The sequence below is a fragment of the Apiospora kogelbergensis genome (assembly GCF_038363985.1).
Source record: "Apiospora kogelbergensis strain CBS 113332 chromosome Unknown utg000003l_segment0_segment0, whole genome shotgun sequence".
Lineage (NCBI taxonomy): Eukaryota > Fungi > Ascomycota > Sordariomycetes > Amphisphaeriales > Apiosporaceae > Apiospora > Apiospora kogelbergensis.
Window position 1 is genome coordinate 4,768,660 of NW_027117420.1, and position 26,147 is coordinate 4,794,806.

Here is a 26,147-nt window from a genome sequence, read left to right on the forward strand (position 1 = left end):
TGCAAGACCCTCATCCCCTCTTACCGACACTAGGGCCTTCGTCCCTCTGAACGTCACCCACCCCCTTTACCACCGTCTCCTCCGTATTATCAGTCAACAGAGATCCCACCCCCTCCCCCTCTCCCCCCTGTTCCTCCCGCATCCCACCCGGCCCCTTGAACCACTTGCGCGCATCCAGGAAGTAGTACAGCGTCGCGCCGCCCCATACGGCCGCGTTGACGACGACGCAGTAGTTCATGTCGGCCGGGGCGGGGCGGGGCCCGTCGAGGGGGAACATGGCGAGGACGATGGCGAAGGCGAGAAACGCGGCGGCGGCCCAGGCGATGGGCGCCGACCACCGCTTGCCCGTGTAGAAGGGCCCCGGCGCGAACCGGGCCTGGCCCCACACCACGCGCGCCAGGATCGGGACGCACCACGCCAGGCTGTCGCCCGCGATGCACAGCGAAAACAGCGCGCTGGCCGCCGCCGGGGCGACGAGGCAGAGCAGCCCGAACACGGACGCCACCAGCACGCAGGCCCAGGTGGCGCGGAGGGGGATGTGGCCGAACCGGGCCGACTGGGGCGTCCGTCCCTTGTTAGCTAAACACGTCATGGGCTCGATACAGGCTGGGCAGACGAGGCTGCAGGCTCGCTGCCTCCCCCAAGGTGATGCTTACAATTGGGCGGATGAAGCGTGAGAAGGGCAGCGCCCCCGTCGCGGGAGAATGCCCAAAGCTGCCGTGACGCCGTCACGCAGATGGACAAGCCCATGAAGTACTGGACGATGAAGAGGAGGGCAACGAAGGCAAGCGCACCCTTCCTTCCTAACGCATCATAATAGATTTGCGCCATCTACACGGGCATCAGCAAACTTGCTCCGTTGATTCATTGCTCAGGTGGACGGATGCTACTAACCGGCTGGCCGAACCTGCTGTTCAGGACGCTCTCAACGTCTTGCGACATGCAATTCGCGAGAACGATGACGATTATGAGACCAAGGCCCCCTACACGTGTCAGCTGAATTCGAATGATGATTCCCTCACTTGGTTATCTTGACTTGGCGGAGAATACAGCTCGGAACAGAGGACCCAAAAAAGAAGCATCACATACAGCACATCCCAGCGGAGCTTAGGATACCCATCGGAACCGCCTTCGCGGCATTGGCCGCTTCCTCCGACATGTACACCTAGAAGCGACACCGCCATCAGTCAACCGAAGATTTGTGTGTGCCCAGTCCAAGAAATATGGGCAAGGCCGCTGGAATCTCGGCAGGGAAACTCACGCAAGTGTCAAAGCTACCGATGGTCCAAATCGGCGACAGCCAGGCCAACATGAAGGCCCAGCCCGTGGGCCACTTGGTGAGGTTGTCGACGTTGGCGAAGATGAAGACGGCGTCGTTGCGCTTCCCCGCGCGTCCCAGGGGGAGCGCGACGACGGTGGCGAAGATGAGGGCCATGTTGAGGAAGATGAATAGGTACAGCAGCCGGCCCATGAACTTGGACGACGTGGACGCTAGGGCGCCGTGGCTGAGGGCGCAGAGGAGGAACACGACGTACAGGACGTTTTTGGAGGGCTGCCATCGGCCGTTGCTAGCCATGGCCAGTCTAGCCAAGGCACACGGTCAGGTCAGAAGGTTATCAATGACATGGTACTTGTGTTCCAAACAAGGGGTTGGGCTGCGAACTCACTCGGCGCAGAATAGGGTAGCAAAGCCATATTCGATGCTGCAAAATCCGCCGATCAAACCAAGGCTGTTGCTGTATCCTACGAGAAAAGACAGGTAGTTCCTCGTTCTGACTGAGCTGAAGTAATGCGTCCACCAATAGCTGCAGCAAACGCGAATGTCAGTCATCCCAAGCATCATTGATGTAGAGGCAGGCACCATGACCCGAGCCATGATCGGACAATAGAAAAGGGCCAAACGGAAACTCGATCCAGGAACGCGGAGAGCTGGGGTGTCAGTACAAGTTACTCACAGTGCGCCCGAGGTGGGAAACGCGCTCCCCAGGTCAGCCATAGCGAGGCCAACGACGAAGATGCAGCCCGAAGCCACGAACCAAGCCCAGACCATGCCGGCGGGGCCGGCCAGCAGCGCGAAGTCGAGGGTGGTCGCGATGGAGGGCATGAGGCCCATGATGGAGAAGGCAAAGCCGAAGATCTCGATGGCGCGGAAGTTGCGCTTGAGCTCCTGCTTGTAGCCCATCGTGGCTGCACACAAAACCCCATATTGAAACATCAGCAGAGAACTTTCAACGACGTGTGCGAAAAAACCTTACCGAGCATTTCGGCATCGGCATCGCTCGACAAGACGACGCCATCTTCCGCCGCCGCGAGCCCCGGACGGGCCGGTGGCGCTTCCGTGTGGTGCGCGGTGTAAGTGAGAACCATTTTCCGGTGGAGGGGTTTGTAAGTAGCAAATCTCAGCGGCGTGTACGGGTAGCCTTTTCGACCCATGATTTCGTTCGATCCATGATTGCTAGAACAATACTTGGTGGATTGGCATCGTGCTGCTTATTATATACCGTGGCCCTGGGTCTGGCTGCAACGAGCTAGGTAGCTCTGCACATGGTATGGGCATTACTCGCAGAGACGGTCTGTTACACGATGCTTGGAGCCGGCGTGACGTGTGAAGAAAACCCAGTCTGTGATTTGACGCGGCTGCCACTCCGGCCTCCAACGTGCGCTGAACTCTCCAGCTAGAGCACTCGTCCTCTAATTTGGCAGGTGAACGGAATGACCCATGTGGTTTTAAGCTTCCATGCGACGGATCGTGAACCATGAAGGCCAGCAAGATTGACGGGAGAATAGCGAGGGTCCCTCTTTTCATCTGATCTGCATAAGCTGCACTTTGTCTAGCCAACCGGCTCTGTTTCCCCGTTCCGCTTTGCCAACGAAGATTCGTGGATGGTCGACGGTGGCCGCCGTCATGGTTCAGCATTGATGCGTCCGAAATACCCACGGGCTGCCGAGCGGGTGCCGGTGCGCGAGTGATGAGCGCTGTCAGCTTGTCAGACAGGCGGTATGGGCCGCCTGTAGCGGTCGGCGGGAACCCCCGCGACAAAACTGTCAACTTAAAGATAACTTTAAGCACTTATTCAAGACCTGCATGACAGCATCAACAATGGATGACCTATGCTGAAGTTTGCTCACCAACGTCCATTCAATCCTTTCCACTGTCATGACCGCGATGCCAATTTCTGTCTCTGGCTTGTGTCTCTTGGCTGCAGATAAAGCGAGGTCAAAGCCCGTACTTCGCTCAAGGTGGTTTCGCATAAGTAGAGGCTTGACAGGATCGAGGCCCGAGAAGGAAAGAATTCCATGTGTATTCAGCGGTACGTAATTTCTTACTCGAACATCCAAACCTGTGACCCATCTCAGATAACCCCGCCGAGACCCCGCCCCGGGATCCAATTCCTGGGGAAAAGCCTTCAACACCATTCCGTTCCATGTACCATTGCGCTGACTAACTCCGAGCTTCCACAGCACAGTGAATGAGCCAGCCGCACATAGATGCCATCTGAGCAGGGAGACATTGGGATCAAGCTCTTCTTCACAGCAAATGGCTAAGTTTTGCTGCACCCTTCGTCTAGAGTTCGTCCACCGTCATGGAGGCCCAGCGACTCTTCGAAGTCCGGCTGGGAGGCTCTGCTGTCGGAGGTTCTTGCGTCTCTGAAGCCTTGGCGATTTTGTCGCTGTGTTCGTTGAATCGGGACTTGGCCTGCGACTTACGCCGGTTCATGAAGTCGAGGGCGCGCTTCTTCATGTAGCGCGCCGCTAGCAGCCGGTCGTGGTCGCGTTCGTCGTCCCGGCCGCTGAAGACGTTGTGGTAGCGGAAGAGCTCGAGCTGTCGGGGTGTCCACCGCTCTACCCGGTACTTCCTGCACGCCTCCATCTTCACTTGAGACTCCCATTCCCACTCTGTGCCGCTGGGAGCCGTGGCCGCGATGCTGCTAGGTTGCTCCATCGTGTCGGATCCGAACCACAGATCCGCGATTGACTCGTTGCGAGTGACAGCGGCAAAGTTGTCGGTCCAGCCCCAACTTGATAAATCGGACTCTCTGTCGCTCAAATCCTCGTCTTCTTCGGTTGATGTCCTAGGCGTAGATTCGCTATCGTCTGCAGTGTCATCGCTGTTGCTGCTGCTGTCCATGCCCCAGCATCCTTCGGTCTCATTGAAATCCACGTACGTGAACGTCAGGTCGTCAAGCTCATCTTCTGTCTGACAGGGAAGAGGGACAGATGCGGGATTGACTTCGGGTGCCTTCTTTTCGAGAGCAACGGCGTGGTTGGCGATGATGTTGTGCAATGTCTTGGCTGCGAGGGGGAGATCGTAGCCATTGTGGGTGATGTCACGATGCGTATACGAGTCGTCGTTGGGGATTGGCATTGATTGTTTCCATTGGCGAGGATGTTGGCGGTTATTGTTCGGGCACGTAAGTTCAGTTGGAAAGCACGATCAGAAATAGATTCACAGTTGGTGTTTAGTGCACGATATTGACTGGACGATGGAAGCAAAACCGACAGGAGATCAGACGATGGAAAGCGACAAGACACAGTGTGCGTGCAGGAGTTCAGACGAAGGGAGCAAAGGAGACAATATGAGTCAATACGAGAAGGTACCAAAAGAAAAAGCGAGGGCGCATGAAGGAATGCGGAATAGCAAAAGGAGGAGAAGAGATGAATGACTGGTGGCGTTGACTGGCCGTGTCAAAACAATATTCATGTGGTATTGGGGACGCGGGTCCGAGTCACAAGGACCTGCGATGACAAGAACTAATTCTTCCGTCCGAAGAAACTTCGACTTGGGCAAGAGCTGTGGCAGAATCCAAATCGGCAGGAACGGCTTCAGCCTGTTCCATATCGTCTGTTGGTGTTTTCGGTCACAAAGTGAATATTTCCTAGCCTTGAGTGAATGCGGCAATCTACAAGGGAATATTCTGTTAATAGAGATAAGATATATCTATGATATACTCTCATCCAGGCCACCAAGGTATTTGACTCAGTTACTTGGTGGCTTAAGTAGTTCTTCTTCCTCACATCCATTGTTTGTCGCGCATCAGTAGATTGGTGTTTTCTCACTTCAATGCAAGTGCCATGCAGTCACACCAATCCAAACGGGGCCTCTCAGGTGCTGCACCTGCACCGCAATTAGACGCACTAGGCAGACGCAAGCTGCACGCGAAGGCCCCTCGTGTTCGTGCTGCCCGAGCTGGACACCACCCCGCCCTCCGAGTCCAGCAGCTCGACGTGGTTCTCCTGCTGCGTCTCTCGATTCGCGAAGCCAACCCGCCGGCGCAGTCGCTGTAGGAGCGGCGACGACCCCGCGTGGCTATTGAAGGCCTGCTGTATGCTCTCCAATGACCGGCCGCGGGTCTCGGGCATGTAGGCCGCAAGCACGAGTACCGTCCCCAGAGCCAGCCCGCCGAAGAGAAAGTACGCACCGTAAGCCGACTTGTCCAGCAGAATGGGCGTGAGCATGGCCACCACCCAGTTCGTGAACTAACGTAAGATACATTAGAGACGGATATTCGGTCAAGCAACTAATAGAATGGAAACTGATTGAAACTCACGAATCCCAATCCTTGCGCCACACAGTTGGCCGCAGCACGGGTATGCGTTGGTTGGATCTCGCTGGCATAGATCTTCCCCACGATGGCCCAAGTAGAGCAGTAGATCAAGCCAAAGACGTAGACGGACACGATGACGACCCAACGAGCCACGCCGTACGGGTGGACAGCACCCGCAGCATACAGGGACCCTATCAGCAGCATCACCCCAGAAAGCCCCACGCCGCCCGTGATGGCTGAAGTGCGTCGACCCCACTGGTCCGCAAGCAGGAATGCCGGCACCGAGACGGCCAGCATCAAGACGGCGGAAAGGCCCGAGGCGAGGAACGAGGCCGTCTCTGACTCGAGGCCGGCCTGCGCGAATAGTGTCGGGGCATACTTTTTCGTTTCCCATGTGATCAGCAAGCACGGTCTCCAAGACAATGTTAGCAACAAAGAACCGGTCGGTCACACTCACATAAAGCACCCCGTCAATCCCGGAGAGCTGGACCATGCCCAAGATGAACAGCGCCAGTGTCGTCCTGGTCCGGTAACCCCTGCGGAACAACAGCGCGAGGCCCTGCCACAGACTCAAGCTGACCTGCTGGCCCGTCGAGGTCAAGAAGTCGCGATCCTCGCCGACGACGGCGAAGTCGAGCTTCTCGAGCGCGAGATGCGCCTCGTCGCAGCGCCCGTGCAGCAGGTACCAGCGGGGCGACTCGGGCAGCAGGAGGCAGGCGGCGACGAGGGCGAGGCTCAGCACGCCCTGAACGACGTAGGGCACGCGCCAGGCCAAGCTGACGCCCGCGCCCCAGCGCACCGTGCCGTAGCAGATGAAGTAGCCCAGACAGATGCCCGCCGTGGCCATGAACTGAGGCAGGCCCGCCAGGATGCCGCGGTGCCGCGCCGGCGCCACCTCGCAGATGTAGACGCTGATATTACTTAGAAAGGCGCCCGCGCCCAGGCCCGTCAGCGCGCGCCCGGCCAGGAACTGCGGCAGCGCGTAGGCGGCGCCCTGGACCGCGGCGCCGAGGCCGAACAGCACGCCGCCCAGCATCACGACCTGGAGCCGCCCGTACTTGTCGGCCAGGTAGCCCGCGAAGACCGAGGGGATCGCGCCCGTCAGCATGATCAGCGAGACGGTGAACCCGACGAGCGTGGCCGATAGATGGCCCATGGACACGGCGAAGGCGGGCATCGCCATGATGGCCCCGATGGCGCCTGTGTCGCAGCCCATGGCCAGGCCGCCCAGGGAAACGGCCACCGAGGCCAACATGTAGTTGGGAATGCGTTTTCTTAGCGGGGCCATCTTCACTCAAAAGTGTGGTGGCCTGTCTATCAATTCGATCGACTGGCAAATCAGCTATGAGCAGAATCAAGGCAGCAGTCGTAGTAAGTGAAAACAATATCTCAGAAAGACTTCTAGGTCTCTAATTGGATCCAGTTTACCAATTCCGGAACTTGAACATTTAAATAATGCTGCAGGAGTTTATTGCCATGTGAGTGCTGGGATGTAGAGGGAAGGGCGTAGTGTCTAGGTCTGCTCTTATGACGACACACGGACGAGTGACGTCCGCTCTACCCCACGTTACCTTCAGATCCCCGGACTCGGTTGTTGGTTTCTTGCCGGATCACTCATTGGTTGATACACATCGTTTCCTAGTCTCGCTTCCTGCGTACAAGAACCGTCTGTTTTGTGTCGACTCAAATTTACTCTGATAGGAGCGCGCGGTGCAAAGGGGGGTGAGCAACTAACCCGGGGGTGCCTAATACCCCGCCATCATCCTGCTGAGCATGATATCCCGACTAATATTATTCGGGGGGATTGATCGTCGTGATCGGGACAGCAGAGCCCGGTCTTATCTAACCACACATGGTCTTATCTCCTCCGAGGCCACCAAGGGACGCCAAGACAACTAACCCTCCGAATCTCATGCCTGGTCTGAAGTGAGAGGAAACATTTCCTCCATTTTGTTCCAATAGAGGAGGCTCAATGAAAACCCGAGGTGTTCTGTCCAAACCCGAACCATTTCTATACTTCATCTACATCGTATCTTTCCGTCGGCTCGCAGGGACGCTGCCGAGCTCTTGAAGTGCTGGACAATCTCCTCTGCCCTCTTGCGTGTATTCCAATCGTCTTTAATAGGCCATTCATACGAAACCCGTTCACGTACATCCTCAACCATGTCCTTGAATCGAAGGCCGCCACAAAGACATGCCACGATGCCACCATACAGCAAAGGAACAACAGAGTCACGATAACTCGTCAGCAGACTGTAGAAAGCAGAAGGCCCTTAAATTCCGAATAAGCATGAATGACAGTTTGAGCTAGGCTCCCATGGACTATGAACTTCTCCCCCAGTTTCGAACCGCTACCTGTAGAACCCTGAAGCATTTCGTTGCTATAACCTGCACTCTTTCCTCGAGCCCAAGCCCCAGGAAAAGCTTATGCCGTGATCTGTCTGGCAGAGTTGCCGTTCATCTCGTGGTCGATCATCTTCTCTGTCGGAAGTAGCGGGTTCTCTTCCGCCGCGGTGAGATCGAGATGAAACGCACGAATGACAGAGTCGACATCGTCTATGGCAAGCGGCCTGACGTCGGCCATGGCCTTGACCTTCTGCGTGCACAACTTGACTTGTGCATCAGTCATGGAGAGGCCGAGTTGCTCCACACGACTCTTGATAGCGTTCCAGCCTGTTAAGCGGGAAGCAAAATGGACTAGGTAGTAAATCCCGTGTCAGTATAGTTCCTCAGATGAGCCCGATTTTCTTCATCTGCATACCGTAGCGGGAAAGACCGTAATCTTCAGGCTTCAGAATCTCGTAGCTTGAGGCCGAGTTCAGAATGGCCTTGGCATGAATGCCAGCTTTGTGTGTGAATGCGCACTTCCCGTTTGGTTAGCCCATTATTGCTTTTCAGAGCTCACAGGCGGCTGGAAACAAATACTTACGAATCCGGTGATCGGATTATTGAAAGGAATGTTGATTTGCACTGAGTTTGTTAGCCACCAGGACATATAAAGGCCACCGCAGGAACTGAAGGAGACTCGTCTTATCGAACCCACTCGATCCAGGAAATAGAGTTGACATACCTATGTCGGCCACAAGACACTCAACCTCCTTCAACTTTTGGAGGTTATACCTAGTACTTGTTAAGATTCGAAAAAATAAAACATTTCGAAAGGTTATACTTACTTGCTGAGTACATAGTCACGGTCGGCAACCACCATTCTCTAGAATCACATTAGTATATTCTCTTTTGGAATCCCAACCGGCTCAGTAGGAACATACCGCTATCAAACCACCAAGAGGAGTGATGCCGTTGCGCTCGCCGATACCTAGAGAATGGCATGATTTAGTAGTTGTAACCCAATAATAGTTTTGTTCCCAATCCAGTGGGATACCCATTCTGGGGCAGTAGGAGCCTACCGAGAACAGAGGTGTCAACTATCAAAATGTTAGTATTGTTATTGAATGAGATATCTTTTTCAATGGACTTACCGTGTGTAGCGCCGGCCTCAAGAGCACAGAAGGCATTCGCAATAGCACACCCGGTGTCGTCGTGCTATGGAAATGAATTAGCTACAGCTACGTCTTATATAGGCATGTAGTGTTGGGTAACTTACGAAATGGGTTTCGATGTCACACTGAACCACGCCGCGGAGAGCTATGAGTTTTCATCTAGGATTAGTTTTCATGTCTCGGGATACCAGCGGCGTGAGCCCATGTCTAGTGGGAGATTCCCTGTCCACTTCACCATGGCCAAACAATTTGAGGTTGTAAGGGAGTATGAAAGAAGTATCGGCAGGGGATGGAAACATAATCTTTGACTTACTTCTGACCAAGTCAAAAACTTGTCTTGGAGAGGCGCACCCAACTGTGTCAGCAATACCAACACGGTTCACGCCGACTTTGTCGACCGCGCTGTAAACGGAAAGAAGGTCGACAAGGTCGGAGCGGAACGAATCCTCGCTGGAAAAGCGCACTTCCAGGCCCTTCGACTTCACGAACTCAATAACCTCGATGGCAGTCTGTTTGGGTATCAGCGTCATGTCCAACACCGTCTCGACGCGAGCCACGCAGAACGCCGCGAAAGACCCCTCTACAGCACAAAGGCCGATGAAAACTCACCTTGATAATGTAGGTCATATCCTTTCCATGCGAGTGCTCGCGAAGATGCGAAGAAGTGCCTATCACGACATCCACGCCATCAACGCCCGTTTCCACGGCAATGCGGGCGTCATCCATGTGGCAGCGGACGTGGGTAAGGATCTTAGCTTTGAGCCCAAGCTTGCAAATGGTCTCGCAATCCTTTCGCGACTGCTCAGAGGCAGCAGGTGAGGTAAGCTCGATATAATCTACGCCAAAGTCGTCGAGGGCTTTGGCGATCTTGACCTTGGTCTCGGTGTCAAAGAAGGCGTTGGCAAATTGCTCGCCCTCACGGAGGGTAGACTCGACTGGAAGAACAGAAGCATCAGCAGGTCCAATCTCATCTGTAAATAGATCAAGGTATACCAGAGGATAATTGGATTGACGTACTGATCTTGAATCTCGAGACGTTGCTCAAGCAGTCCGCCGTAGCATGGCAGGGGCTAGTGCCCTGGGGTTTGGTCTATGGAGTTCATTTCTTAGTATTTCTTTGAAGTGAAAGAGAAATGCTGCCCATCGAGGCAATAGACTTCAAAAGATGCGGGCTCGTACAAGATGACCTGTAAGTCCATTGTTGGCTAACATGAGGCATATCAGTTTAGTACTCCATAGCACATTATAGAAACAGGAGGGTCAATACGAAGGCAAAACTCACAAGCTCTCTCTGTACCATCGATTTCACTGATGCCATTGGCATGGCCATTGGTGGTGGGAACAACTTTGGGTGTAGAAGACGTCATTTTGTAGCACACTGAGGCGGTCGTATCAGGCGTTTCGTGAAGGATGGCTCAGTATAAATGTGATGCTGAGGAACAGATGAAGCGAATTCAAGTCCAGGATGCATCTATCTGATATATCTATGTCCCATTGCACTTGAGTTACCTAATGAGCTTTGCCGCGTTTCCCACCCTGTATTGACTCCTTCTTCAAAAGCGATGGCGTATAGCCCTCAACTGCATCGTGATTTCTATCCCTAGCGAGGCATTTGACTTTCAAGACTTAGGGACCCTGCCCAGCTATTGCCGAGTCTGCCTCATTGCCCCCTCGGGCGGCGTTTTCACTTTCATTTCCATGACATCACCTTCCAGATCACCAGCTGCTACATGATGCATTCATCACACCTACCGTGTCGTTAAAGCCAGCCGAGCAGAATGCGGAGTGCATTCCTTCTCCAACGCCAGCCAGCCAGCACATATGAGAAAGGTAGCTTCGCTAGAGAGAGTCACCCAATCAAACTACATGGAATACGGATTTAAGTTCAATGCCGTTGCTGGACCCAGCCTTAGACAGGATAGACAGGGGCAGCGTACCACTACTCGTCCATCCCCTGAAGGGACCCGGGGAATAGCTAATTTAAGCTTTATGCATCGCGGGCCGCGGAGTGCGTGGTGCTTGCAATAAGCTTTAGCCAAGCGGAGACATATGTACACGTACATACGGGGCCGGTGAGATAAATGAAGTAAGGATCGGAGAGTCGGGGATCAGGGGTCGGGGATAGCAGAGTGGCATCCGTAGTACGTCGGCCCGCCCGACCCGCTCGAACCAAGAAGGATGGATGGTTTGCGTTGCATCGTCGAACCGGGCCCCATGACCTGGTGCGTGGGGAGAGAACAGCCAACCACGTTGGCTGACTCATCCCCTCCCTTACGTGTCTGTCACACTAGGTCATTCACTCCCGCCACTTTCGTTGCATGCCTGGGAGCCGACATTCTTCTCATCCTGCCCCAAGAGATCCATCTACCAGAAGCTCAAGACACTCAAGACACCCGGCGTGTGTACGGACATGGCGCGATTCCTTATTTCCAACGAGGTGGCCGAACTTCTGCCACGGATGCAGATAGTTGTGGTGACGGCCCGTGGCATCGACAACGCTGCCCCGAACCCAGGAGTTGCTTCTCAGGTCCAAGTACAGTCAACCCACCCCGCGATGCTTCCTTCTCTCGGGTGACATTTTGTTCACAGTAACGTAACGACAGGACGCCGTGGACGGGACGATTGCACACTTTGAAGCCAGCAAATACGCGAATGCCCAATCTCACCCTCGCATCGCTCTGTACCGCGACGCACTCAAGGCCGCCGCCAACACGTCGGCCAAGAAATACCCCCCAGTCGCACGAGAGCCTGCTCAAGCGCGTGTTAAAGGAGAAGCAGGCGCCGCGGCCCATCTCGCCTGTTGTCGACTTTTACAACAGTGTCAGCATCGAGCAAGTTGTGACGGCAGGCGCCTTTGATATCGACGAACTGGAGAAGCAGCGCGAGGTTCCCCTGACCCTGCGTGTAGCCCGCCCGGACGAGGATACATTCGTACCTCTCGACGCCCCTCCGCAGCGCCGGCCAAGGTGGACGCCAAGGAGATCCTGTACGCCCAGGGATCGACGGTCTTGACGCGGCATTTGGCCTGGCGACAAAGCGCGCAAGCTCTGGTCACACAGGCGAGTAGGAACGTCGTCTTCGTCAGTGAGGTCCTGCATGTGGATGACCCGGGCGCGCCGTCCGAGTTGGCGAGGGCTGTTGCTGCCAGCCTACAGAAGGGCCTCGAAGATTTCTTTCACGTCAGTTCCCGCGTTGAGTTCATAGGCAAAAGCCTCGGGAAGCTGGAGGTCGACTTGTAGCCAGATACCTAGCATTAAGGTAGTCAGACAGGTCGCCTGCCTGGTGACTAAGTTGACCGCGGCGCTCAGGGCTGGACAACAGCCCCTTGGCTGGTTCAATATCCAATATCATACTGGGTTCAAAACTCCATCTACTCTGAAGCCCCCTCCCTCTGCTCTGTATGAGGACAACCCTACTGATCGCTACGTATCGTGATACCACCCTCTTGATTGCCAAATATGGCTCAAATAGTAAAGAACTACATGTACGTGTGAGACTGTTGGGTGATACCTTCATTGAACCGAAGAGCAGAAAAAAAAAAAAAAAGAATGTACGTGTGAGCTTCTGATTGGGGGAACAGCCCACGGTGCATGTTTATCCATTGTCATTCACTAAGAACTGCCCTCCCCCTTCCACCCCCTGTCTGAGCAGTACCTGGCAAACAAGGGGATGGTATTAGTATGTGTGGAACCGGCCAAACAGGGAATAGCCTACGCTACCGGTAGTTCCGGGACACATTCCTGAAATCCACCACCACGGCCAACCCACGTTTGACGAGACGGTGATCGTGGGCGGCAGGCAACGAACAACGAACCGCGGGAGGCCGTAACCCCTTGATCCCTCGATTGCCAGATGCTGTGGACTCAATCCTGAATCGGAAACTTTGTTCCCCGCCCAGCTATTAATGGTAGATTCGATTCGAGTTTCCTCTCCGTCCATCCTTGGATCCATTCATGTGCAGTATACAGGGGTCACTCCATTCTCCATGACTCGTTCGGCCGGGACCCTTGCGGCCCCTCCCCCTTCCGCACTTGCATTAACTACCCTGCTCCCAGATTGCGGGCCGGGTCATCAGGCTTACAGGGACTGAGCTGCTTGTACTTAGTACAGTAGGATTGTAAGCTCTCCACCCCTCCCGCTGTTAGTTCCCTTTTCCCGCCACGGCCGCTGATGATGTCTCGTCTTTGCTACCGTTGAAGGGCGTATCTTCAACCAATTCCACCAAACAGACGAACCTTTCCTTGGTACATAGCGCATGTTCTAGGTCTCTCATGTGTTCTTGGTAGTCGATGTATACCATGACTTTTCTTTTTGTCCCAATTGAAACCCCGATTCTATAGAAACCAACTCATATTAACCGGCGCACCAGTACTGGAACATATTGAGGAGTAATCACGTCGGCTATCGGATTGAGAAAAGTGTCTTTCGCCCTATGTCGACCTTGTTAACCGACAACTGTCTTTCTGATTCGACATCCAGCATGGGCTACGGGAACAAGTTGAAAATTCATATCGATGGTCACTCCAGTACCAAGGTGTACACATCGTCCTCCAGAGTAGCTGGAAATGTGACGGTATGCACTTCGAAAGATGTAACATACAACCATTTCCAGATCGACTTGTTCGGCATAACCGAGACGCGTGTAGACGGCTCCGTCTCGGTCATGACCACGACCCACGTCTTTCTTGAGTTGGAGATGCCCATTCCAGAGCCATGGCATCCTAATCCACGCGTGCTTAAGGCAAATCGTAGTTACAATATCCCCTTCGAGTTTGTCATCCCTAGCCATTTGACCCTTGACACCTGCAACCACGACGCGGACTATCGAGCCGTGCAAGAGCATCATCTCCGCCTGCCACCCAGCATGGGCCACTGGCAGATGGACGACCTGTCGCCTGACATGGCGCGCGTCGAATACCGGGTCCAGGGTCGCGTATTCGGAAGCCGGGACGTGGACGGAACGCTTCCAACGATCATGGAGGCCTCGCAGCGTATCCTCGTCCTCCCTTCGTTTCCAGAGCAGCCGCCGCTGGACCTTCTGGAACACGACAACCTCTATAGCCTGTTCAAGTCCAAGGTGACGAGAAAAATTCCCTTCTCGCCGAAGACCGGACAGCTGACGGCGACTGCCGCGCAGCCCGGCGCCGTCTTGCTCGCTGCCGATGGACGCACGGCGAGCACAATCCAAGTACGCGTGGACATCCGGTTCGATCCAGCGTCAAGCCAGTCACCCACCCCCCGCATTCTTCACGTGCTATCCAAAGTCATCGCCGTGACCTTTTTCAGCGCGGCCGGTATCAACCACCTCCCGAACCAAGGCCAATGGTCGAAGATGGAGGGTCTCAACGGCAGAGGGGTGTACCGGAAAACTATTGCCCTCCCTGATTTCACGGTAAAGGACGACGTGGGGTGGCGACGTAACACGCACGCCCATGCAGAACGGGAAGGAAGTACCTTGGGCTCGGAAATGCTCACAGCACCTTGCTACTTTTACGAAAAGTCTTAACGTGCCTATCGAGCTTCCCGTGGCCAAGAAAGTGTTCCTTCCCACATTCCACTCCTGCATCACCTCCCGAGTCTACGTGCTGTCACTGGGTATTGTGGAATCTTCCGGCGTCACCACGACGACAATCTGGTTGGATGTACCGCTGCAAGTGGCTGTCCAGTCTTTGCCGTCTGCCATCCCGGAGTCGGAGTTGCCTACCTTTGAAGCGGCGGTCGAGGATAGGTTGCAGTCCCCTCATCACTGAACTGCCATGCCTGTCGGCCCTTGGACACGCCATCTGTACATGATCCCACTGGATCATGACCGAAGCTTTTGCTTCGTGGCTTAGTGAGTTGTTGTATACACACTGCTATACCAATGAGCCATTACTAATCGGAAAAATTTAGTCTTCTTGACGATCATTTTCTCACATAGGGCTATAACGAGATCGAAATGGGTCGTCCGCGATTCAGAATGCCGATGGGGGCCCAAATTGAAACAGTGGACCTGGATCCGTTATGTCTGATCTAAGACATGCATCATAAAACAATATATATTAAATTTCGGACGTAGATTGAAATATATTTATAAGTAAGCTTGGAGATGACAGCTGGCCAATGACGTGACTTATCACTTGGATCGCGAGGTATTAGCAGTGGGCCGAGTGAGCCAGCAGACGAACTATCGGCCAGTGAAGGTAACGATTTGAATGAGTAGGACGGACATTCTGTAGCTGTTTCTGTTGGAACAGACAGAACTCAGGCTGCCCATATTTCTCCAAAAGGAGTACCAATTGCCTATAAGCACCTCTACCCACCATGCTGAGAAACCGAGTGACCGGGAATCCAAGTTCGTGGACAGTCCGGTAGACGCGCATTTTTCGCTTCACCAAGGATCCTCAGCACTATGCCGAATATTGTAGGGTGCGCAGAGCGGCCAATCATACCCTGGTATACGCGCGTCTCAGGAAGCAGACGCCTGCCTACCGTGGTGGGAAATACTACTTACACTGTACGAGAATAGCCTGAATGGAATCCCCGCTCACTCTGTAACGCAAATAAAGATGGTCCTCGTCTACATAGTACCCGTTCATGTCCTCACGAACTCTAATTGACGATTTCTGCACTTCTTTCCCAGATTTTAAGGCAATAGTGATTGAAGTTTGTGGAGGAGCTTCCCGGCGCGAATACCCTGCCAAATTCGGTGGCACCCAGTCATCGTCGTACTCGTCATCACGTTTGCAAAGCACTGAGCGCCCGCTTGGGTAATCCGCAGCTCCAAGCATGCTTATGTCCGTTGCGTTGTCGACGGAGTCAAACTTAGGCATCAAGGATGGGACTGTTTCTGCACCTGCGGGCTGCTTGGAACATGACATGAACGAACGCCGCGGGGGACGTGTCTAGCCGAGGTATGTCAGCGCATGTTTGACTTCTCAGCATCATCACCCACGCCGAAGGGTGGGATCATATCCACGCCAGAGTCAACGAGTGGGTAGAAGAATATGGTTCACCAAGTATCCCTCCCCTCTTGTCGACCGCGCAGGGCGCATAATACCAGTTTCTCGACAAAGTTTGATTCTGTCATTTGTATAATGAAGCCGCCGCTACCCGCCCCCTGAAAGGGAAAGAAAAAAAGAAAGGATAGGAGACCGTCGCCACGGAATTCAGACTACCGTTGTTCAGAGTGCCAGGCATCATGGGTTGGTTTCGTGTTCGACAATCCCAAGGCTCCTTTTGGTTTTGTGCCACTGCCGTGGGGATTGGGCTCATCGGCTTTTCAAGCTTCCCGCAAACTGCTTTCCATGACTTTCTCTCCACCACCCATTGCTACCAATCCGTGAGAACTCATTCCAAGGCTACACCTTACGTCAATTGCTTCTCTGTAACACCGTCAGGTACATTTTCCAAGGTCTTCCAGGCGGCCGAGGGCTCGTCCCTGGCCGCCAGAGCCCAACCAGGCTTTGTCATTCCCGGACTATGGGAGTACGCAACCCTCTACAGTCTCTTTTTACTGTCTCATGCATTGCTCACGGCCCATGTGCTTCCGCTTTTCTGTTAATCACGTCTCGTCGTGCTACCGAGAGCCCTGGAGCATGTGGCATAAACGCGTCTTTTGGGGCATCGCTAACATCGAGAATGGCAGTGGTCATGGACATGTTCTTCAATATGGCGAATTCCTGAACTCTGTGGATCTTTTTGGGTCGAATAGCCTGGAAGACGTCCGTGGCCGTCTTGAAAGCTACTTGAGCGACCATCCGAACGCTGGTACACGCAAGGAGTGGTTGCGAGGCTTAGGCTGGGACCAAATGGCTTTAGGGCAAATGCCTACAGCTGTAAGTGCATCCCTGGAGATTTGTAACACGGCAGGTCATCTGAGAAATGCTCAAACAGGCGGACTTTGCGGCAAGCCACCAGCTCAAAGATCGCTTCATTATGTTGGACCGCGTTGATATGCACTGCATTTGGGTTTCTGAAGCCATCCTCAACCTTCTACCCGAGTCCATACCAGATGTTTCAGGAGGAGACATTGTGCGATACCCGGGGATGGGTGTCTTCTGCGACAATGCCATGAAGATAATCATGGATCTCCGGCCCGAACCGGATGCTGCAAAAAAGGAAACGTTTCTCCGGAGTGCTATGACGAGCCTGCACAAAGTCGGACTCGTCGGAGTGCATGATGCTGGTGTTAATCCTGGGAACCTCGCACTGTATCGAGATCTAGTTAGATCTAGTGACTGGACGTTGCGAGTCTACGCCATGGTCGAGTGCTACGAGCGGAACGCATTCTGTGGGAACGAGGTCGAGAAGTATGTTGACGAGCGGGGGTTTCCTCGACATCTCCAGTGTCAAACTCTTTGCGGGTAAGTCGCATGGCCTCGAACCGCTTGACAATGCTGACTGCGCCCAGACGGGGCACTTGGAAGCTGGGGAAGCGCTTTGATAGAACCGTATTCAGATCGGCCCGACACGTCCGGATCCCTTCTCATTAACTCCTCCGAGCTCACAAAAGTTGCCTCCGCATGGGCCACCAAAGGCTTCCAAGTCAACATACACGCCATAGGAGACCTTGCGTATGTACTCACAAAATCCCTGCTGCCCTGATCCAGCACTGGGAACTCCTTTATGTTTCTCATCGTTGCCCGGACCCTATCCGGGGAGTTTTAATATTGGTTGAGAGTAGACTAACTAGGAGGACCACAGGAATCGAAACGCCATTGATGCCATCGAGGCTGCTCTGCAGCTCACCTGTCGTGAGCCATCATTGGCAATGTGTCAAGCACGGAGAAGATTTCGCATCGAGCATTGTCAGATTGTACACCCTGATGATCAGGTTCGGATGCGCTCCATCGGCGTGATCCCGTCTATCCAACCTACACACGCCACATCTGACAGTGAGTCTATATTGGCCTCTACCCCCGAATCACCTAGAGCGGTTACTAATATACCATAATGTAGTGGCATACGTAGTAGAACGCCTAGGGAGAGGTCGGACTACGGAGGAGGCTTATAGGATGCGCTCCCTGCTGGAAACCGGGCCAGTTTTGGGGAGTGATTTTCCCATCGAGCCATGCGATCCCTTCCAGGGCATTTATGCAGCCGTGACAAGAAGAAATCCCCACACCGGACAGGGCACCGACGATTTCCCCGAGGGCTGGTATGCCGAAGAAGCCTTGAGCTTGGATCAGGCAGTGAGAGGATTCAGCGAGGGCCCTGCCTATGGTAGTTTCATGGAAGGCCGCGCTGGAGTGATACAGCGAGGAGCATTCGCCGATTGGGTCGTACTCGATAAGCCACTCGAAGAGATGGATATTGAAGATTTCCGATCCGTGAACATTCGAGAGACGTGGGTCGCTGGAAAACGAGTTTATGAGAGAAATTGATGTTGCGGAGGGAATGATTGTGGTGTTTTCTTTTTTATTATACGCGTTACCTTAGGGATACTCTTTCATTCTTTTCTCCTTTTGGTTTGTTTTTAGGTTTAGTACTTGTATAGCAGATACCATACTCACAACGAGCAAATCACCCATAAATGTACAACTCTGAATCAGCTCTGGCCTTCCAGATAGATCAATTTGTGGTACAGAGATAGCCGGCTTAGCATGGGTTAAGACGGGGCGCCAGCGCTTTGGCTCCTGCATGGATGGGTCACAGTACAAGTACAACTCCCAGAGATCATTTGTTAGTAGCATACCCATTGGGTAGTAAGTTGTTGATCTATACCTTTCGGCGAGGGTATTGCTTATCAAACTATTCTAATTCTGGGTTAGTACCGGTCCCAGAAGTAATACTCAAATTACCCTTAGGCCCAGTTATACACTGATCTTAGTGTTCGCTAATAACAAATGATCCCTGAGAGTTGTAGGAAAGGAAAGCTTAATCTAAAACCATAGTATAGAGAATCAGCAGACCACGGATGAGACAGCGACGGAGTCGAGTCCGTACCACGTACACCCGTACGATGCACACGCTAACCCTAGCAAGTTAACCTGGAGGGATCGCTGTCAAGGTAAAAGTGGATTATAAATCAATCTTCGTGGTTCCATGCAATCCATTATAAGTACATAGGTGGCCGGTGGATTTATGCAAGCAGGGCCCTCCCTCGTCGTGTCCCACACCCACATTAGACGAAAGATGGCGATGCGTAGCTGCTTAGCTCTGGTTACATTCCTATTCTCTCCTGCATATGTAAGGGCAGGGGCTGCTGGTTCTTTTGCGCATTCCATTACGTAAATACATATTAGTTGGGCCACGCCCTTCGGTCAAGAAAGAAAAAAAGAAAATAGCTGCACCGAGGGTCTCATGTCGTTAATACCGCATACCGCATACCGCATACCGTACACCCCGATTGTCGTCCGGGAAAGGCGCGCGTCATCCCAGAGGAACCGAATGAACCGAAATCCTTCCTGCTATCCTCGTCACCTCGTCAGTGTTTCCGACCTCGGCTTGAACAAGACAGCGGTGAGGACAGCCATGGCCGGCAACCCTCAAACGGGCCTGCATACTTTCTCTCCATCACCAACAACCAACCATTTGCTCGGCGGCCGGCGGATCACATCACACCTACTACTGCTCCTGTGAATTCACTCGTCACGCCAACTCCCGTTCATCGCCAACTCCCGTTCAAGTCCTTCTCATGATAGAGTGTGCTTGTCGATGACCGACGACCTTACTGCGAGCCTGACGAACAAAGGCAACGATGTCGACGGTAACTACAATGTTCATCAAAAACGGATGGGAACGCCTGCAGCGCGGAATGCCCGCCGTCCTACTTGGCACTTTGTTCAATGTCCTAGACGCCGTCTCGACGGGACTTCTCGTCTTCCCCAGTACCGGGAATGCTTTCGCCAACTTGCAGAGCAAGTCCATGTCGACGTACATCATCAGGTGAGACGAGGAAGGCGAGCTAGCGGCTGCATACGTCTGTCCTCCTTTCTGTGTACGTGCTAATCAACCACTTGTTAGCTCCATTATCTGCCAGCTAGTTATGACGGCCGGGGGTTCCCTCTTCCCTGGGGCACTCGGCGCCATGCTGATTGAGGTGCTGCCTTTTATGCGTAGCGTGGCTTCGGATATTCGGGATGCTTTGGGGGATGACAACCCGGCCGTGGTGCCCACTGTCATGGTGGCGTACTCGTTGTCTAGTTTTCTAATCGGTATCATTTTTCTGGTTCTAGGGGCACTGGGAATCGGGCGGCTGGTGAGTTGACCCATGAATTATCGTCGTACTTTCGGAAAAGGCGTCTGACAAGCTCGGGTGGCAATCCGCCACATTGTGACAGATCTCCTACTTTCCTCAAACCGTCCTCACCGGTGCCATTGGCGGAATCGGCGTCTCGCTCTTCGTCCTGGGCCTGGAACTGACTCTGCCCAGGGGTCATTCGCTCTCGCTTTCCAACGCTAGGTCTGTCCTTTTCGCAGAGCAACATGTCCCGCTCCTACTCGCCTCGCTCATGCCCATTGTCTTCATGTGCTACTCGGTCCGCTCCGAGACCATGAATAGAATAACGAGAGGCGCGGTGCAACACCCCTACTACGTGCCCTTGTACTTTCTCGCTGTGGCCGTCATATTCTGGGCCATTGTCGGAGGCTTGGGTGTCGAGAACCTCGGTGGCCTGCACGCTCTGGCAGCCAAGGGGTGGCTTTTCATGATGGACCAGTCTCTGGATGGCGGCATCGGATCCTGGAAGGAGGCACTCAACTACTGGAACCTCTTTGACTTTCGTCTCGTCGAGATGTCCGCGCTTGGCCATGCCACTACCAACTTTGTTCTTCTAGTCGTCATCGGCGTGCTGAATCTCCCTGTTTATGTTCCAGCTCTGGCCTTGGCCTGGACGTCCCCTACAACATGCAAGTAGCCGGAAGGCGCCCCTCGACCCCTCCACGGACGTGGTTCGCCGATCGGACCAAAGTACTGACTGCATGCCAGGAATCATGAGCTGATTGGGCAGGGTGCCGCCAACATCCTGGCCGGTGCCTGTGGATCGTTGCCCAATATTCTAGTAGGTCATTGTCTAATCCTAGTACTCCCTCCTGTCTTGGCATTTGTCCACTGTAAACTGATCAGAGCCAGCAACTTTCCTATTCTGTCTTTTTCACTCGAGCCGGCGGCCACAGATTCGAGGGTTTCTTAGTCATCTTTTTGCGGTGGTCCTGTACTTTGTGTCATCGTATCTTTTACGCTACATTCCTACCATTCTGGCCTCGGGCCTCGTGCTCTTTCTCGGAATCGAGCTCACCCTCGAGGCTGTCTGGGAGTCGGCCAAAGACCTGATCTGGACGGAATGGCTAGTCGCCATGGCCACGTTGCTCGCTTGCACGTTCATGGGGTTCGCTCCTGGCATCGGTGTGGGCCTAGCGGCTGCCATGGTGGTGTATACCGGATGGGGTTGTTGGGACATGGTATGTGTTTCTTTGACTTTCCGTCAAAACGAGCATGTGAAAACAACTAATTGAATGTATTCTTACTCAGCGCGCGAAATCGTCATACATCGAGCGCAACCTGGTCATCCTGGACCGACACTCTCGACGGCGCCAGCCCTACTTACATCGTAGACGCGCCAGCGTCGAGTATTTCCCCTTGGCGGACACCTCACCGGAGGAATCGGGGACAGGAGGGATGCACCAGGAGACACCCCCTCAAATCCATCTTGTGCGCCTGAATGGCTATGTCTGTAAGTTCGCGCGTACCCCACTAGAAGTGAAATGGGAGGCATAATCTGACCAAAGCCCAGTCTTTGGTGTCATTCCGTCGGTCGAGGCACAGCTCACTGCCAACGTGTGGGCCAAGGATGCGAAGAAAGTCGCTTCTTCCGAGCGCCGTTATACCATCGTGGACATGCAAGCTGTTCACCGTGTCGAGACGGCTGCTGCTAGAGTGCTGCGGACGAAAAGCAGGGTCGGATCTGGGCTTACCATGGTGCTTTGTGGTTTCTCGGAGGCCTCAGGTACGGCCGGCGACCTACGCCGGGCCGGCTTGGAACTCTGCTTTCCATCAGCTGCCAGCTTTCTCCCTTTGGCTAATGAACTCTCGATCCGGGTTTTCAGTGACAGCACGACGGCATTGCGATGGTGCCGGGGCGACCTTGCTCGCCAGCTCGCCGGTGAAGCGCATGTCCCAGCGCCGGTAAAAGGTAAACCAGACTCACTGTAATCCAAAAGCCTGTGGTGCGAGACGTATGGCTAACATCGGACTGCAGATTGGCCACGCCAACAGTTTTTGGACCTATTCTCTGGATCCCAACCCGAATCCGAGCCCTTCGAAGACCTCGAAAACGCGGAAATCACAGACCCTGTCCCCGTCGCATGGAAATTCGACGCGTACCAGCCATCCTCGAGCCTTCTCCGTCGACCATGCCCGGGACCCAACATGGCATGTTTCCTATTTATCTTGTCTGGCGGCCTGGAATTCCAAGTGGCTACTCCCTCGGAAACAACTTCCATCGCCCCGCCCGGCGTGCGATATAATCGGGTCTCTTTCAAGAACTCCATCGTCGGCGCTTACCGTCATGGGCTAAACAGTATGCGGCAAAAGCTCAGTCGAAACACGGAGACGGCGACGAGTCTCTCGTGCAGTGACTCCACCAACAACAACTCTTCGCCACTCGAAAGCAAGTTCACTGCTAGCGCCGGACACACAATATTCGTTCCTACCGGGATAGATACGGAAGAAGCCCACATGTCAATCTCAACAGAGTGCGAGGCGACGGAGAAAGCAGCTGCTCATACAGTCGAAGCAATGATTGAGTCGGACCCTGCAACTTCCATTTTCACATGGCCGGCGAACTGCCTCGAAGCTGTTGTGGCGAGCGATGTGGAGGATGTTTGCTGGGTCGTGGAGGTTTGTGTTCCATGCCATGAGGTGCCGGCTAGTTCACCCTCGATAACGCAGCTCCGCGAACGTGCCATCAGATGCATCACCATGGAATCCCGCGCAGAGCCCTGAGGCAATCCCATTGCGTCGGTCATGAACCATCCGCCATCAGACTTCCAAACTTTTATATATAGTCAGGCTTGTGAGAGTAAAGTAGTGCTTAATTGATCAGACCAAACATCACGCACTGTCATTGCCATAGTAAAACAGTATTAGCAAGAGGACTTGGGGAGGGTTCTTGCTTTGTTACAGCCAGAAACGGAACCAAGCTGCCCGGATATGGACGATGCATACCGCAATCAATACCTCATAAACGTTTCGAGAGTCTAAGGGCAAAAGCGTAGCTAGTGGGTTCGACCGTTTACGACACAACTCTCGGCGCTACACGCTGCCAATGGTCGATCGGTTATCCGGTGGCTTTCTTCTTCTTCATCCCTCAGGTATTTTGCCGAGGTGTTCGGTTGGTTGCAGAGCAGTGGTTGGTTGTGCTACGGTAGAAGAATACGCAAAGAAGAATTTTATTAACAGACAGCCTGCCCAGAAATCAAAGGTTCTAAACGCTCATAATGACTAACAGGTGCAGTGGTCTCTCTAAGATCTAAGAGGGAGGTGTCTGGGCCGCCGACAACAGCCTATCCCCGCAGTGCATGTGAGACGGCGACAAGTCCGCATCTGTAGCTGCAATTCCATTTGGCGAACCACCCACAAACCTTCGTGCAGAGTCTTTCAGGCGAGCACATTCTGCCTCAAGCCTAGAAACCTCTTTCAGGAGACGCTCGAGACGACGTGCCTTGCGTTCACGACAGCCGCGGGCAGCGATGTTGTTCCGAGAACGCCTCCTTTCCAACTGACTAGAAATATCTTTGCCATTAATGGGAGACATACGTCTTTTTCTTCCGCCCGGGCTATTGGCCGGGACAGATACGTGACGACCACGGCCGTTGGCAACTTTCGATGCATCGCCAACCGACTTGGAGCAAAGCGGCAGCGATGTAGTTGCAACAGCTCCCCGATCCGCCGTGACAGTGTTGTCCCGAGGGAAGGGAGAGTAGCAGGTGCCGTTGTTGCCAACGTTGACATCGTTGCTACCAGGATGATCGGACAGAGCACGTTCACCAGTTTCATCAGTTGGTTCGCTGGAGGAGGATGGCGAGGTAGAGTCGGATCTCGAGATCAACACGTCGTGGGGCGACACAGTGCCAGTGGAACTGGGGGGACGAGCTGTGACCAAAGTCACGCCCTTGGGCGGTCACGGAAGAGCGAGCCACGCAATCCTCAACCTCGAAGCCTAGTAGGTCTCCAAGGTCAGCAAGGGCGTCTACTTGGTGTTAGCGTAAAGCCTTGGAATCAAGCAAAGCAGAAAAGGTATTACCTTGGAGATCCATCTTAGGTAGCTGCGGGTATCTGATGCCCCAGGTGCCACGTAGGATAGTGTTGCAATGAGTATTGGTATTTATTGACTGATGAAGACGGCCAATGATGAAGCGGAAAGTGAAATGTAAATCTATCTTCCAGTTTTCACCGTGGCAGGATTGAACCAAAGGCCAACACCAGAATAACAGTTTGGTGCTTCGTTTCTTGGATAATCAGGACCACTGGCCACTCTGCAGTAGTACTTTGAAGAGACAACTACTCCCTTATGTGAGTTCACAACAACCGGCGATCATCATCTGTTAGTCTCTCATTAAGTTTACCCTAACTATGCTGCTTTAGTCGACAGAATATACAAGAATACAATTGAATTCGTTTCTGGATGGTTGTTCACCCTCGTCGTGGAGATTGCAACCTTGAAAACGACGGATACGCAATTTCCAACACCAGAGCCACGAGTGCAGCGATCAACAAGCATGCCGAACCTTATAGCCGACCTACGAGAGGACAAACAAGTTATGAAGTCGTTGAATCACTCTACAAGAGCATGGGGATGAAAATACGGCATCATGCAAGCGGCGCAAGTCGCAAGGAAGAGAGACACGTGTACGTCAGTGAAGACACGCGCGAGATGACGAGGCCGAGGCCGACGCAGACGCCGGACGCACCGCACCGTCGCTGACACCTCACCCCCCCCAAGTCCTCGCGCTCGTTGAGTCTCCAATGGTCACAGAATAGTATTGCACGAACGAGTCATGGAGAGTTGGTAGGAAATGGGGGTATAGTCGAAGCGAAAGATGCCGCCCATTCATCATGAGCACGTGCACGAGTCACAACACAGTGTCAACCAAGGAGACGAAACTCGTTCGCACAACTCAACTACCTACCCCATGCGTGGCTATAGCCAGACTAGGGCCTAAGCCCGACTAACATCTGCACTCCACTTATATCCATGCCGCTGGACCCCCATCCAGATCTGTCGAAGACTGACTCAGGCAAAGGCCAGGCGAGGCGGGCCATAAACCTTGTATTCTATTTCCCCGAGCCCTGCTTTGTCTGGCTGTTGTCGATGGATGCTCACCGGTCCCCCATTTGGCAGCTACTATGTCCCCCTGGTATTGCAGTAGCATGCGGAGCGGCCCGCGTCGTATCCCGCGGCCCGCATCGTATCCCGCGGCGCGCGACATACATACTAGAATGAAGAACGGGTTAGCCATATACTCCGCTCCGGCGCCCCCGCATATAAGAGACCCCTGCTGCAGAAACCTGCGGATAGACTACAACACTCTGGAGTCACACAACTTAGGGCAGCGCCAGATCAACAGTATAACTGGGCAGATCTGGAAGCGGTACTGACCCGGAATATCCATAATAAGGTACCCGGTGCTCTCCGCACGCCGAACTACCCTGACAAACATACAGATCAACATCTTACCACCCGTGGACTAAACTAAGCTTTATGACCCTGCAGTGTTGCAGGGTCCGGGGTATTAAGGGGGATGCTTCTTTAGTAGTTCCGGGCTACGGATACCAAATTACTGGATACTTCCTGCAGTGACTAGACTGGACGTGAGTATCGAATCAAAAGCCCGGAAAGCCTTCCCCAAGGTACTATAGTCCCTCGGCTCTTATATGCAGCAATCACTCAATTGCTATTATCGTATGCCTCTTCTAGCCGGCCTCGATCCTCGTCCTCGCACATCGCGGTGCCTTCCGATGGGGGTAGATGGGGTGATGCAGAATCGTTGACGTATGTTACATGTTACAAACTTTGAATGGCATGACAGATTCCTCGTATATACAGAATTGGTAAGTGATTAGATTATTGATGTTACCGCTGGATCCGCCGAGTAAAGATCCCGATCCCGTTGCAGA

The 26,147-nt window shown here is 53.6% G+C and overlaps 11 protein-coding genes across 11 annotated transcripts; 4 read left to right on the forward strand and 7 right to left on the reverse strand.

Annotated features, from left to right (window-relative positions):
* Positions 1–10: 10 nt before the first annotated feature.
* On the reverse strand, positions 11–831 carry PG998_006305 (uncharacterized protein; the record flags this gene model as incomplete). Its single annotated transcript, XM_066873123.1, has 2 exons — positions 11–606; positions 657–831. The coding sequence occupies 2 exons, from the start codon at positions 829–831 to the stop codon at positions 11–13; spliced, it is 771 nt and encodes a 256-aa protein (XP_066733220.1).
* Positions 832–1,183: 352 nt separating this feature from the next.
* Positions 1,184–2,182, reverse strand: PG998_006306 (GABA-specific permease; the record flags this gene model as incomplete). Its single annotated transcript, XM_066873124.1, has 2 exons — positions 1,184–1,583; positions 1,956–2,182. The coding sequence occupies 2 exons, from the start codon at positions 2,180–2,182 to the stop codon at positions 1,184–1,186; spliced, it is 627 nt and encodes a 208-aa protein (XP_066733221.1).
* A 32-nt stretch (positions 2,183–2,214) lies between these two features.
* On the reverse strand, positions 2,215–2,433 carry PG998_006307 (uncharacterized protein; the record flags this gene model as incomplete). The annotated part of the gene is made up of 1 exon (XM_066873125.1): positions 2,215–2,433. One exon carries the CDS (start codon positions 2,431–2,433, stop codon positions 2,215–2,217), a length of 219 nt encoding a protein of 72 aa, XP_066733222.1.
* Positions 2,434–3,565: 1,132 nt separating this feature from the next.
* Positions 3,566–4,366, reverse strand: PG998_006308 (uncharacterized protein; the record flags this gene model as incomplete). The annotated part of the gene is made up of 1 exon (XM_066873126.1): positions 3,566–4,366. One exon carries the CDS (start codon positions 4,364–4,366, stop codon positions 3,566–3,568), a length of 801 nt encoding a protein of 266 aa, XP_066733223.1.
* A 770-nt stretch (positions 4,367–5,136) lies between these two features.
* Positions 5,137–6,834, reverse strand: PG998_006309 (general substrate transporter; the record flags this gene model as incomplete). The annotated part of the gene is made up of 3 exons (XM_066873127.1): positions 5,137–5,478; positions 5,550–5,924; positions 6,004–6,834. The coding sequence occupies 3 exons, from the start codon at positions 6,832–6,834 to the stop codon at positions 5,137–5,139; spliced, it is 1,548 nt and encodes a 515-aa protein (XP_066733224.1).
* A 1,137-nt stretch (positions 6,835–7,971) lies between these two features.
* On the reverse strand, positions 7,972–10,413 carry PG998_006310 (Homocitrate synthase; the record flags this gene model as incomplete). The annotated part of the gene is made up of 13 exons (XM_066873128.1): positions 7,972–8,243; positions 8,308–8,410; positions 8,476–8,570; positions 8,617–8,666; positions 8,720–8,757; positions 8,816–8,862; positions 8,954–8,971; positions 9,026–9,089; positions 9,151–9,191; positions 9,360–9,555; positions 9,656–10,017; positions 10,064–10,136; positions 10,279–10,413. 13 exons carry the CDS (start codon positions 10,411–10,413, stop codon positions 7,972–7,974), a joined length of 1,494 nt encoding a protein of 497 aa, XP_066733225.1.
* Positions 10,414–11,698: 1,285 nt separating this feature from the next.
* PG998_006311 (uncharacterized protein) lies at positions 11,699–12,285 on the forward strand (the record flags this gene model as incomplete). The annotated part of the gene is made up of 2 exons (XM_066873129.1): positions 11,699–11,948; positions 12,002–12,285. The coding sequence occupies 2 exons, from the start codon at positions 11,699–11,701 to the stop codon at positions 12,283–12,285; spliced, it is 534 nt and encodes a 177-aa protein (XP_066733226.1).
* Positions 12,286–13,526: 1,241 nt separating this feature from the next.
* Positions 13,527–14,796, forward strand: PG998_006312 (arrestin protein; the record flags this gene model as incomplete). Its single annotated transcript, XM_066873130.1, has 2 exons — positions 13,527–14,455; positions 14,547–14,796. 2 exons carry the CDS (start codon positions 13,527–13,529, stop codon positions 14,794–14,796), a joined length of 1,179 nt encoding a protein of 392 aa, XP_066733227.1.
* A 1,430-nt stretch (positions 14,797–16,226) lies between these two features.
* Positions 16,227–18,411, forward strand: PG998_006313 (amidohydrolase family protein; the record flags this gene model as incomplete). Its single annotated transcript, XM_066873131.1, has 7 exons — positions 16,227–16,543; positions 16,674–16,863; positions 16,922–17,337; positions 17,375–17,391; positions 17,439–17,601; positions 17,732–17,922; positions 17,987–18,411. The coding sequence occupies 7 exons, from the start codon at positions 16,227–16,229 to the stop codon at positions 18,409–18,411; spliced, it is 1,719 nt and encodes a 572-aa protein (XP_066733228.1).
* Positions 18,412–19,745: 1,334 nt separating this feature from the next.
* On the forward strand, positions 19,746–22,973 carry PG998_006314 (sulfate transporter family-domain-containing protein; the record flags this gene model as incomplete). Its single annotated transcript, XM_066873132.1, has 8 exons — positions 19,746–19,915; positions 19,994–20,228; positions 20,311–20,882; positions 20,958–21,030; positions 21,098–21,430; positions 21,501–21,702; positions 21,763–22,161; positions 22,228–22,973. 8 exons carry the CDS (start codon positions 19,746–19,748, stop codon positions 22,971–22,973), a joined length of 2,730 nt encoding a protein of 909 aa, XP_066733229.1.
* Positions 22,974–23,499: 526 nt separating this feature from the next.
* PG998_006315 (uncharacterized protein) lies at positions 23,500–24,286 on the reverse strand (the record flags this gene model as incomplete). Its single annotated transcript, XM_066873133.1, has 3 exons — positions 23,500–24,141; positions 24,182–24,219; positions 24,274–24,286. The coding sequence occupies 3 exons, from the start codon at positions 24,284–24,286 to the stop codon at positions 23,500–23,502; spliced, it is 693 nt and encodes a 230-aa protein (XP_066733230.1).
* Between the last annotated feature and the right edge of the window lie 1,861 nt (positions 24,287–26,147).